Below are 12,192 nucleotides of genomic sequence, written 5' to 3'. Positions count from 1 at the left end.
TCTTCTTCTGAATATTGCACTGATCAGGTGATAGCCTGAAGCATGACATTAGTTTACTTATAGATTATATAGATATGAGTAACCATTAAATTATATAGCACCTTCTCAAACCCAGCACTCAACGCAGAACATTCTGGAGGAGGATGCAGAACATCAGGATGGAGGTCTACACTCATCCAGCTCTGTGGGAGGTCATCTTCCATACAGTATGTGAAACTAACTGCCATTCACCCTTAAATGCCATACTTGTCAGGACAGCAAGGATGAGAAGGTATCTACATTAATTTGTAAATAAATATTAGCAAGCGTTTCAGAAAATAAACAGTGTAACAGAGTCCAGCTATAAAATGAAGAAGTCAGCAGACGTTTAACCAGTGATGAGCAGATTCTGGTGAGTTCATGTTTGTTCAGAGATTTTATTGCCAATTAATAAATAGGAGTTAAAAGCAGATACTAAGGCTTTCTTCGCTGTTCTGTGCAGCACTGATGACAATTCCACTTAGTTGGCCTTAGATGCTTGCCTAGGACAGGATTATTTGCCTTTGGTGGTACGTTTTTGGTCTATTTTCTTCATAGCAGCCTGCACCCATTTCTGATTAGGGCTTACGCAGATCTTGATACCATTTGTGGTGATAAACCTATAGGAAGAAAGAAAGCAAACCAGGTGGCCATTAAATTCCAGTCTCCAAACCCAGGTTTTACTGTTCTTGGTTTTTACGCAGAGCATGAGGAACAATGTGGTAAAACTATATCACATGCCGGAGTTTGTAGTTGTTAGTTGGAATAACAGCAGTTAGCAACATTTATGTTCCCTATTTATAGCATAGGTATGTATGTAACATACACGGTCATGTGCACACACATATATACTGACATTTAAAAAAAGCAGCATACCTGGTATTCTGAAATTTTATATGAAACCATGATGCACATTTACCTTCCAGGAGCAGATCCCAGATTTGATAAAAATGCATGCTCGTGAGATGAAAAGACCAAACACAGCTCCTAGCAGGAGTCAGAGTTACCCCAAACTCTTCCACAGGATCTTTCCCCTTGGTTCAATTCACTGCACTGGGCTTCTGACTGCTCCACCCTGACCCCTCGCTGAGATTTTTCCCCACTTTCTGGGCACAAAAGATCTGGCTGTTCAGCGAGATTTCTGCCAGTGTTTGTGAGCAGCACACATCTCCCAGCTCCCTGAGGCCCACCCCTCTGCCCTCACTCCCTCAGCTGTCAGGTGACTGCTTCATGGGGGAACTGGAAGGGTGACCTGAAGTAGCCAGATTTAGTGATTTGGGCCATGAAGTGTCTTCTGATGCCCTTTCCCTTTTCGATGGTAGCGCGTTTGCATAGATGAGTCTGAAGGTGAACTGTGCACTGGATACTTACATGATGGCGTTTACTGGAGCTTGTTGCTTTTCATAGCTGACAAGATTTCGGATATTCAGTTGCTGTGTCGACAGAGTTACACAACGGCGCTTGCGCATGGGCTGACTTCCAACGCTCCCTAGAAGGGGAAAAATAGATAAATGACAAAGACAGTCCATACTATATTCATATTTAGCCATAATTACTTAATAATTGTGACTTCCAGCAGATTTCCAGTTGTGGTTAGAACATGAGTGTCTCATGATGTACAGGCACAATACCAGTTATACAAGAGAGGTTACAGTATTTTTTGTGATGCATTCTACCATCTCTAAAACGTTATTGCTATTTCAGTTAAGATACTAATCTTCACCCGTTCTCCTGAACAATTGTGTAATCATTCTGCCTCTGGGGAGTTACTGCTTCCATAGCACAAAAGGTATTTGGCATCATTCATAATTAGGTCTGTATCATCTGCAAGTAAGTGTCCATATGGAGTAGCGCTTAGAACCATCACCTTTACTGGGTGGATTTCCAAATGTCATCTGAATGTGGATCAGTAATTCCCCCTACTTTCCAAGTGAAGGAAAGGAAAGCAAGGCTATTTGTCTCACACTGAACGTCCAAAACTGGCATTAAAAAAAAATCGTTGAAAGAAAGAGAGGTATATCTGCCAGAAGACTAAGTACTTGCATACTCTTGCTGTAAGTCTGGTTTCATAGGCAATATAGTGTCACTTACTCCTCTCTCCTCCAACATCTTCTTCAGGGAACTGCACTGGTGATTAATAGAGAGGATCGCGATATCAGTGTAAAATTTTCTGGGCAGTTGTTACCTTACATGACTGAAAATGGGAGCTCATTAAAGTGGGATGGAGTATATGTATACATTACTGGAAGCTTCTGCTTGCTAGTTTCTGGTTTTCTTCCACCCATCAAAGACAGGTTTGGGAAAGCATGAGGGAGACAAACAGAACACTGCTGTATTCTGAGGTTTCTTTTTAAAGAATTTCTAGAGAAATTGGCTTGAGAAGAGTCCAAGAGCTGTTCAGGTACAACTTGCTAAATATAAAACTTGCTTCATGTAATCTCATTATCTGTGAGCTTTTCTTTGTTTGAAATAATTGGAACAGTTGAGGCAAACACACATCAGCCTTTGGAGAAGCTGTAGCATAGCCAGTGCATGGGTACTGGCAGAGTTGCTAACTCCTGAGATTTTGTTTCCCTCAAGGAATATCTCTTCTGACCTTGCTGTAGTCATGAGTAACGCGATGTATTTTTTGATGATTCATTACAAATATGTAACTGTCTCACTCAGACTGGTTTTCAAAATGTGATGTTAAAGAGCTCAAAGATAGTCAAGCAATCCTTACTAGTCCTGGAAATATTCTCTCTACTACTAAACTATCTCCAGGGAATGCATGCAGGGAATACCAGCAGAGCTTCTCTAAGCCTGGGAATAAAATCAAACTGCTCTGCACCTATAACTACTCTTTTTTTTGTGATTTTTTTTTTTTTCTTTATCATTCTTCTTTCTAATCCTTTTTCTATCCCTTGCATACCACCTCAGTGGGTTTTTTCAAACTTGGTGATATTTATGGCAAATTATACAACCTGGAGAATGACATTACGAACTGGAAGTCTGTGATACGAAGCCACATGTTGCCGAGATGAACAGCAGTAGCGTTAATCAACGTACGAGAATGTAGTATGATCTAGCTCTAGGGGCACTAGGTCAACATACTCAGTGTGTAGCTACATCATCATGTGAATGCTTAGCAGGTCTCAGTTTGGTTTTGGTGTGGTTTTGTGAAGATGCCTTTTCTGTGTGTTTCTCTTTGCATATTTTTGTGGGTTTGAATATGGCTTGCATATGAGTGTTTTCTGTGATTTTTATGTGCTTGTTTGCATGAATCTGATTGTGTGTAAGAAGACATGTGCTTACGTGTATATGTTCATATTTTCGCATGATACATGTAGCCTAATCCAAAAGTCACAGATCTAAACATCACTGTAGACAAACCTATGTAAAGTATGGCTAATAAACATGGCTCATCTCAGTCCTCATAAATAGTCTCAAACAAGATGTTAAATTGTATGAAATCAGGAAGAGAGAGAAGACATTGTATAAATCCATCTCCCTCCTTTGCAGTTTTTGTTCATAGTTTGCCTGTCTGTACCAAAATATTTGGCTAGAAACAAGCAAATAGGCAATATGTGATACAGAACTGGAAAAACTTTTTAAAATAAGAACATTAGAGGGATTAAGGCTATATAATTTAAGAAAGACAAATAAAAAATAATATAATAAAAATACATATAAAGCAGTATATCTGGAAAAAGAAAAAAAAAGTACATCTTATTCAAGAAATATTTTTCATAAAATGTTATTAACCTATAGGACTCGTTGCTATATGACATCGGTGAGATTAAAAGACATTGTGTCTTCAAGATTTCATGATTTTAAGAGAGAGAATAATGCACAGAAACCCTTCAAGGCACAGAAACTCTCCCTGCATTAAGGCAGAAGCCAATCACTAATTGACAGGACATCACATGAAATCTCCCATAAAGCTGCCTTTCCTACGGTTCTGATCTGGATTTCTTGCGAGTTTTATCTTATGAATCAGCTCTGGCTGAGAATGAGTCCTGCTCATCAGACCGCTGGTGCAATGTGGAGCAATTCCCGTCTTCCTCTTGGTTCATAAACTTACCTTTCACCGTGTGCACAGTGAAGACGCCAAGCCAGACGATGACGAGGATAGCTGCAGCGTGGAGTTTCATTGTTGGTGGCTTCTTTGTCAAGGCAGAGAAGAAAGCGGCTATTGTCAGCCCTCTTTCACGGAGTTTATATATTGTCATTCAGTGGTCAGTTCTTGTCTTCACTTTTGGGGCGTCATGGTGGGGCTGACTATAAGTGGAAAAAATTGGGTGGCAGTACTTTTTCTGGTGACAGAGAACCACCTCCTTTCCCCCACCCGTCCTTCACGAGCCCCCCTGTGAAGGCTCTTCCTGCTCAAACCCTGCTGTGGTTGCACTTGCTTCTGTGTTGCGAGTAGGTTTTATTTCAAGCTGCAAAAAGTGAGAGCTCTTGTTCTGTGGTGGAAACCTTTAATAAATGTTCCTGTCCTTTCACACCTCGATTTAGAGAGCTGTAGCTAAGCCGCACCGCAGAGGCACAGAGTAACATTCAGAGTTACCTCTTTGACCAATGGACCACCTAAAAGGGGAACTGTGAGCTGAAGGATGATGGAAACAGGAACGCCTTGGCTTTTTCCATAGTGGCTGTAGATAGTTGGTCACTTTAACACGCAGCTTTGGAGGGGTATCACTCCTATTTCCTATGTGTGGTGGATCTCGTCAAAACTTCTGTTTTCTCCGTGATTTGATGTGGCCAAAGCTGATACCAGTATCTGCTGAGAGAAGGAAGAGTGAACACACTTTTACACACAGAGCCAGATCCACTGGCCCTCGTGCCAGTCAGGCATAACTAAAATACAATGGTTTCAAAGAGGAATAAGGGTTTATAAAGTTTGTGGTGGTTTTTTGTTTGTTTGGGTTTTTTTGTTTTTGTTTTTGTTTTTTGTAGTGTGGTCTTTCTAGCATAAAGAATGGAGCCCAAGAAAGTAACCAGGCAATCAGAGAGGCACAATTTATAGGAAAGAAGAAAAAAGTTCATTGCACTTCCATGTAAACATAGTGTTGATAACAGGTCTGTCAATTTGTTCCAATTGTACCTCTACCAAAAGTGGCCTTTCTTGCGGTCTGTGCTAGTCCTATTACCCACTTTTAGGTGTCCTTTCTATGTTGTGGTAAGGTGGTCTGAGTTACAGACTGCTGAGTTACAAAACTGCTACATGCCAGCAGTTTTGCACCTGCAAATACTTTTCAAGCAAGCTGTGGACCTCCAGGCCACACACGAAGCAGCACCTGGGCTGGCATCATCGTCCAGGGCCTCTAAGCAGAAATCTCCTCTCGTGCTTTACATTCTGGAGCACTTCTGTGCCCGGCAGAAACAGGCATGCTTTGCTAGGCCCACGGAGACCCAGCCGGGCCCGGTGCGAATAGGTAAGCACCAGGCTGCCTGGTGCCCGCGCCTGTAAGGCAGGGGTGTAGAATAGCTGTCAGCGCAAAGCCTGCAGCAGGTGTCCGTCCATGCGAGTCTGAAGTTTCCCCTGCTCTTACCTCCAGGCCTCGCCTCGGCTGGTTACTTCCAGTTCTCCAAATTCTTGATAACATCGATGTGGATTGCTTTGTATGGGGAAATGCAGCATGTGGAAGTCAATTCCCTAAGACTCCTCAGGCAAATTAAGACCGAGCTAAGAACTGAGCTCAAATATTTGACTCCTAGGCTGTAACGGCTGGTCTGCAACCTCAGGAACAGTCTGCAGGTCTTGCAGGTAGAGAACACGCTGCTTGGTTTACTTGTATATACGCGCACATTCTTTGTTCCTTTTGGTTTGATTTTTTCATCTCACATATACCACGCAACCCAGGGAAAAGCAATGACAAAAGTAGACAGTAAGCAGGTGCAAGGTACTTGCTGCTTTACTTGAATGCCTGCTAAACCCTCTTGCAACAGTAATGTAAGTTGCAACGAAAAGGAAGCCAAAGCTTCAACCAAAGCCCCTAAAGGACATGCCTGATGCCACACAGGGAAGTAACCATATTGACCTCAGCAGCACTACTGGGAAATCTAATGTTAGGTTTGTGTCCAAGCAGTGTAGCAGCCTGGTGTTTTGCTGAACGCTGCCTGAAATCACTCCTTGAATGAGATGTTCTAACTTCTTGGTACTTGGCAGCTTTGAGATGCAAGATAGCAACTTTGTCATTGATGGTAGAGAGAAATTTTCTCCTCATTAAGAGAGGAGGTGCTCCCTGACTTCTGCTCACTGATACGGTATGTACATGTATGTATATACTCATTGTTTACAACTTTGAGAGGAAGGGTCACCAGCTGTATTGAGCATGAGCCAGCTCAGAAGAAGTCAGTCCTTTCCATAGAAGCTTCTGCAGGTTGTATATTCATCCCTGAGGTGTTGTTGGAAAGCCTGTTTCTTCTTCGGTTTTCCACCATTCTTAAGGAGGGATGGAAATATTGCCCTATGGCAAGTTTTTCCCCTCTGTAGTTCTCATTTGCTGTGGCCTCCTGGGCTGTCGTTCTGTGTAGCTGGTTTATGTCCAGTGAAGTCTGTGTTTTGGAGAAGAGTTTTGCGGGCTGGAGTCCCACAGCCCTGTCTGTGGATATTTAGTGATCTCTGGTGTTCTAATGTTGTATAAGGCTCATTTTGCACGTACTCTAACACCAGTGTGCACTGCCTCTGTGCTGTGGCAAAAGCATAGTGCAAGATGATCAGACGTATGGTCTTTCTGTTTTCTTGCTGGTAAGTCATATTAAAAAGACAGCTAATGAATGCCCAAAGTACTTTTCCTGTTAGTGCTTCTCAGCTCTGGGTAAGTCAAATAGTAATGATACTTGTCCTGGGGCTTAACTGCCTCTTATATGGCTCACTCATCACAGGCTGCTTTCAAAGCATTCTGGAGTAAAATGATCATTTGCAGCTTGTGATACAGCCACAGACAAAACGGACGGTATGGTTATGGAGTTCTCTAATAGTTTGTAAGGTCTGAATTGTGGATAAAGATGACTAACTTTACCACGACGCTTCCCAAACCCTTGGCTACAGGTCCGATGTTGTATGCGCCGTGAGAGCTGCCCCTTCTCCTCCCCTCCACATCTCATGTTTAACACATGCACTCTTTGCTGAGAGAAAGCAGGTGCAGACAGTGGATATTGCAGGTATGGATGTGTAGATGTATCAGTATTTAATCTTTGGAGCCTGCTCATGTGCAGAAAACCACAGGCTTTGGGTTAGTCTCCTACGCGTCCTATACAACGTGGGGAGAGGCTGGGGGACACAGCCCTGGGAGGGGACAGCAAGAGCAAGTTCCTGCCTGAGGAGTTCAAGGGCTCTCCTAAGCCCTTCAGCCCCCTTCATGCAGAGCAGCCTGCCTCCATTTTACCAAGACAGCGTCTGGGGCACGGAGGTGAAGGGACACGTGAGACTGCTTACGCACAGCAGGAGGCAAAGTCAGGGCCTGCTCTAGCACAGCTCCTAACCAATTGCTGAATGCAATAGTCTTCTTAATTTTTAACAAGGTCAAGAATTTTTTACTGAAATAATTGTTGTATATACTCTTTTCATGTCAGCAACCCTGTTGAAGGAAAAGAAATATGCAGTGAGCGGAGTGTTGAGCTTAATATCAGATTTTACTTACCAGGGTGAAGAGTCTGAAGTGTTGCATCTTCTCATACTGTAGTTAGCTTTCAAAAAAGAGAGGGCAAGATCCTCACAGATAAGTAAATTCTTATGCACTCTAGAATGAGCATCTTTAGTGAATGTTCAGCAGCCCCTTGAACGTGAAGATGTGCCAGCAGGTCACTATCACTTTTGAAGACTAAATCAGGGCATTCAATGACTTTAAGAAGGGACCTAAGAACCTCAGTTTAGACACATCTGTATCTCAGACAACAGTTTTTAGAGTGGGAGATGTCACCCTCAGGAGATACATGTCTGTCTGAATTATCTACAGAAGCAATATACGCATGTATCTTACGCCGGGCACGGTAAGTGAGCGAAGTTAGGTCGGATAAATCTGACCCTAATGTACTTCGGTTTTGCATTCTTAACAATTGGAGTACTGGTTTAAGAATTACCAGCAAGTGACATCCAGCTGTGATATTTACATGACTTCCCTTTCTCTCTTCTTCCTTTGTTTTTCATCACTTTTGCTCTGTAGATTTCATGCTGATTTCAGAGGTACTTCTGGCATTTAATTTCACTTTCGTATTGAAATTGCTGTTGTCTTCTATTTGTGCCTTCCCACCAGGTTTGTTAGGTCATGCTCCATGGTTCAGCATAGCTTGAATTATTTACTTACTTTTAAACTCGCATCTGAATTCATGCCTACTAAGCAAATTAGGTATATAATGAAGACCCACTGAAGTCAGTATCCCACTTCAGTACCTGCTTAGTTTTTTAGTTAGATCGGTGCATTGATGTATGGTCAGATAACAGCTGATGACAGAATTAGCATGATTTAGGAAGTTTCTGTCCCTCACCTGGAAATAGCAATTTAATAATAGCAGTCTTTTTCATTCATATTGTAATGGAGTAGAAACACACACATGCTCAGTGCTCACTTCTCAGCTGAGAGACAATGACTTTTAATCTAATTTGATCATATAAATCAAATTTTTAATAACTACTGTGTTTTGTGCTGGTTTTGGCAGAACTCCTCCTTTAGAAATGTAACCCTACTAACAATACTTTCTCTTAATCATAATAGAGTTTTTGCTTGTAGACCATCTGTTTCCACTACCATACTGCCAGCTTTTCCCTGCCAGCTTTTCCCTGGTCCTGCTAACATGCTCCTCCCTTGATGTATCATGTGCTCCTAAATAAGTTAGTTGTATCAAAATCTCTCCTTCAGTCATCCAACTTGAAGCATTCAGATACATAAAATTAGACTGAGAATGATTTCGTTTGAAAGGGACCTTGAACCGAACATGCAAAGGCTACTCTACACTCTACAGTCGACTCTACAGTCAGCTGTATGCAGGCATGCACTTGTTTTGCTGATGTTTTAAGCTGACTCGACATGAATGTGGCATTCTCCATATAGCAGAAATCTTTGGTCTTTCTTTCATTCAGCGTTGTTTTGGTTTGTTCTTCAATGAGCCGTTATACAGTGAGCAAGAGGTTACAAGAGGGAGACTCTGATCCTCATCTTTATAATCTTTGTTAGTCTTGTCTGTTTTGGTTCTTTGTGAGATGCATACCGTGAAGCTAACTAAACACCGTGCAATGCTATTGCTGCAGAGAATCATAGAGGTGACTATAGCCCAATTCTGTGAAGGTATCTGAATATTGTACATGCTGAAACAGGAGTCAAATACCTTTGGGAATTTGTGGAATATTCTCAGTCCATCCTATTGCCTTTTTCTTCCTTGTTTTGTTTTGGATTTTTTTGTTATTTCTTTTTCCGCTTTCTCTTCCTCAGCTCTCACGTAAAACAGAGAATGCAGATTTTGTTTAGCACTTCTTTCTATGCGTGTCATATCTGTAGGATCAAGGATGTGGGAACCAAGTCTTTTTCTGTTAGTCTTCAGGAGAAGAATCAAGCCTATTGTGTGAAAAATAAATATACTTCTTGGTTAACCATGGATAGTCAGTGTCTGTAGACACTGGGGATTGATCTGAACCAATATGTTGCTTCTGGGTAAACCTGAGCATTCCTCAGAAAACTGAAGAAGCTCGGATGCTTATGTTTTCTCGATGGGGACAGTTTCCTCAACTGTATCTCATGCTCTGGAGGGAGCCCCGTGGCCAATCTATATGTGTTTGGATTCCTTTGCTCCATGACGGTCACCACAGGAAATATGTTGAAGAGCTAAGATTGTTAGGGGAAAAGGGGAGTTACAGGTATAAGAACACACATCTGTGATATTTGTATGCTTCACTCTCATCTGTTGTGCATGTGCTGTTATTTACAAGTACACAGACTTTTTCTTATTGCTGCCATTAAATACTTTTGCAGTCATATCTATTTTAATGAACGTTTGGAGTGGGGGCTATGTAAAAGAGAATCGCAAATAAAGCAGCAGGTTCCTGGCAGCAGAGCAATAAGTAGAAACAGTAAGCCTGGATTCAACTTTCAGTCCTTTATCTGCTAACTTCTTTTGCCTCCACCCGAGAATTATTCTAACTCCTCAGCATGTGTTTTCACCTGCCAAAGAAAAGCGTGCACGCTCCCCACATGCTCGTGGCTGTCTAGTTCACATGTGCTGACAGACCTGCTGGCTAGTGCCAAGCATCGAATACCCCTGTTCTGCTGGCTTTTCCCCACAGTAGAGGCACCATGTTGAGTCTTTCTCCTGTTCAGACACTAGGTTTTGGAAAATTCATAGGGATTTCTGCCTTTTGCTTAGCATTGGTTGAAATTGACCAGTGGATTAAAAAAAAAATATTCTAAGGGAAGACAGACGAATAATGCAAAAGTCCTTTTTTGAAAACGTCACCTTCTCTGAACTTCCGAAAAGGGAATCCTTGGAATTTATTTCTTCTGTTTTTTCCCCACATTGCTGATTTCTAATAAATGCATTTGTTTAAAACAATAATTATACTTGTAAGCATTTTTAATAACCAAACCTGCAAGAGGTCCTACGATGGAGGTTAACAAATTCAACAAATTTTAGTTTGCAGTTATGGTGTTAACCCCTATGGCTTCCAGGAAAAAAAAATAATAAAGAAGGTAGGAAGAGATCATTCTAGAATCTTTGCAAGAGAAATCCATGGATTTTTTTCAGTGAGGATATTTTGTTCTTCCTTCAGAGAGAGTTATAATAGCCTCTGGAATAAGTACTTTTCTACTTCTCTCAGATGAAGAACTGTCACACTTTCTAACCACGCCACTGGTGAGGTACACGGCCTTGCTTCATACTGGTTACTATAATCTGACAATTTTGGGCCACATCCTGTTCCACAAAACGTTATAGAATTTCTTAAAACTGATCATAGCACTTGGTCCTCATCTGTCCTGTGAAATTAAACTTGGTGCTCATGCAGCTGTACCCTTAAACAGATACAGACTGAGAAGAAGTATTTTCCTTTCAGTTGGCTTTTATATTTCCTTAGCCATTTGCTCAGTGAGCCTGTAACAGCAGGAGAGTCACCCTGCAAATGAAGGCTTAAATGAGAGGGGCAAGGAAAAAAGAGCTCAGCTCACAGGGGCCTGCAGCAAACACCCACTCTTGAAAATGTTCCACTCTGAACTTTCTAAAGGAGAGTCCTTGGGGTTTATTCATTCTCTGGGTTTTTCCCCTTCATAATGACTATGAGTATGAAAGTTATGCATGTGTTTGTTAGACAAATGCATCCGTCTGTATTATTCACCTGAGCTCACTGCAGTGAGTGATGCAATGTGGGAGATGAGACGGGATGGGAAAATTCCCACCCTCCCCCCTCAAGTTAGCATTCATTTTATTCTTTGCAATTTCAGAGATCAGGCTGTGACTGTTAAATGCTGTTTCGCTTTTCCTTTGCAAACTACTTTTACCTCTCACTAAGGGCTGCAGAAACCCCCACTGTCTTCTAAGACAGCAATAAATTAAGAGCTCCCTCCCATGGTTATCATATTTCTCGCACTTAATTCAGATGATTTCAGCGTGGTCCTGGGCCACTATATCCCTCCCCCATGGTTCACCATGGTCCCACGTGCAGCACTCGACCCAGGCTAGCCAGACCTGGTGAATGCCCTCACTCTCCTCTCATACCAGAAAAACAGCCCAAATTAGCCATGTGTCCCAGTGGCCAGTAAGGCTACCTGCTTATGCCATATCTAGCTTAGCTTCATATTATCGGTTTGGTCTCTGTGCAGTGGCTTATTTACTGACATAGGACACCAGTTTCTTCCATCCCCTATACTACCTTCTCTGGGATAAACAATTATTTTCCCCGTTTTCTACACAGAAAGAAAAAGGAGGCTACTGGTATCGTGGTATCAAAGTCATACATGGGAATAGGTGACCTAATCTCTCTGCTTGATGGGGCAGTTTGTACTTCAGAGCTAAGCAGGTATTGAGGCAGCCCCAAATTAAATGGAACCAGAGTCAGCTGATTGTTGCTAGTTGAAAAATTTGGGGACTGCCCTGCCTATTTATCCCAGTCCTTACCTTGCTCCAGCTCTTCTCTTTGTTAGTCCACCTGTGAGCTATTTTGCCTCCTCTCACCATATGCAGCCAGCAAATTCACTGTAAGTAATG

General features: G+C 42.0%; 1 protein-coding gene across 1 annotated transcript; it reads right to left on the bottom strand.

Annotated features, from left to right (window-relative positions):
• Positions 1-342: 342 nt before the first annotated feature.
• Positions 343-4,259, bottom strand: LOC142091869 (lymphotactin-like). The gene is made up of 3 exons (XM_075171394.1): positions 4,082-4,259; positions 1,390-1,507; positions 343-638 (listed from the first exon to the last, which is right to left on the bottom strand). Exons 1-3 carry the CDS (start codon positions 4,227-4,229, stop codon positions 533-535), a joined length of 372 nt encoding a protein of 123 aa, XP_075027495.1. The 5' UTR covers positions 4,230-4,259; the 3' UTR covers positions 343-532.
• Positions 4,260-12,192: the final 7,933 nt, after the last annotated feature.

The sequence above is a fragment of the Calonectris borealis genome, chromosome 1, assembly GCF_964195595.1.
Source record: "Calonectris borealis chromosome 1, bCalBor7.hap1.2, whole genome shotgun sequence".
NCBI classification, from domain to species: Eukaryota; Metazoa; Chordata; class Aves; order Procellariiformes; family Procellariidae; genus Calonectris; species Calonectris borealis.
The sequence above is the reverse complement of the archived record's forward strand: the minus strand, read 5'-3'. Positions and strand labels throughout refer to the sequence as shown.

Excerpts from the sequence above, each read along its gene's own strand:
- LOC142091869 (XM_075171394.1), bottom strand. The coding sequence starts at position 4,229 with ATGACAATATATAAACTCCGTGAAAGAGGGCTGACAATAGCCGCTTTC. Across the intron at positions 1,508-4,081 it reads CACTGTGCACACGGTGAAAG|GGAGCGTTGGAAGTCAGCCC; the intron begins GTAAGTTTATGA and ends TTCCCCTTCTAG. Across the intron at positions 639-1,389 it reads GCTCCAGTAAACGCCATCAT|GTTTATCACCACAAATGGTA; the intron begins GTAAGTATCCAG and ends TTCTTCCTATAG.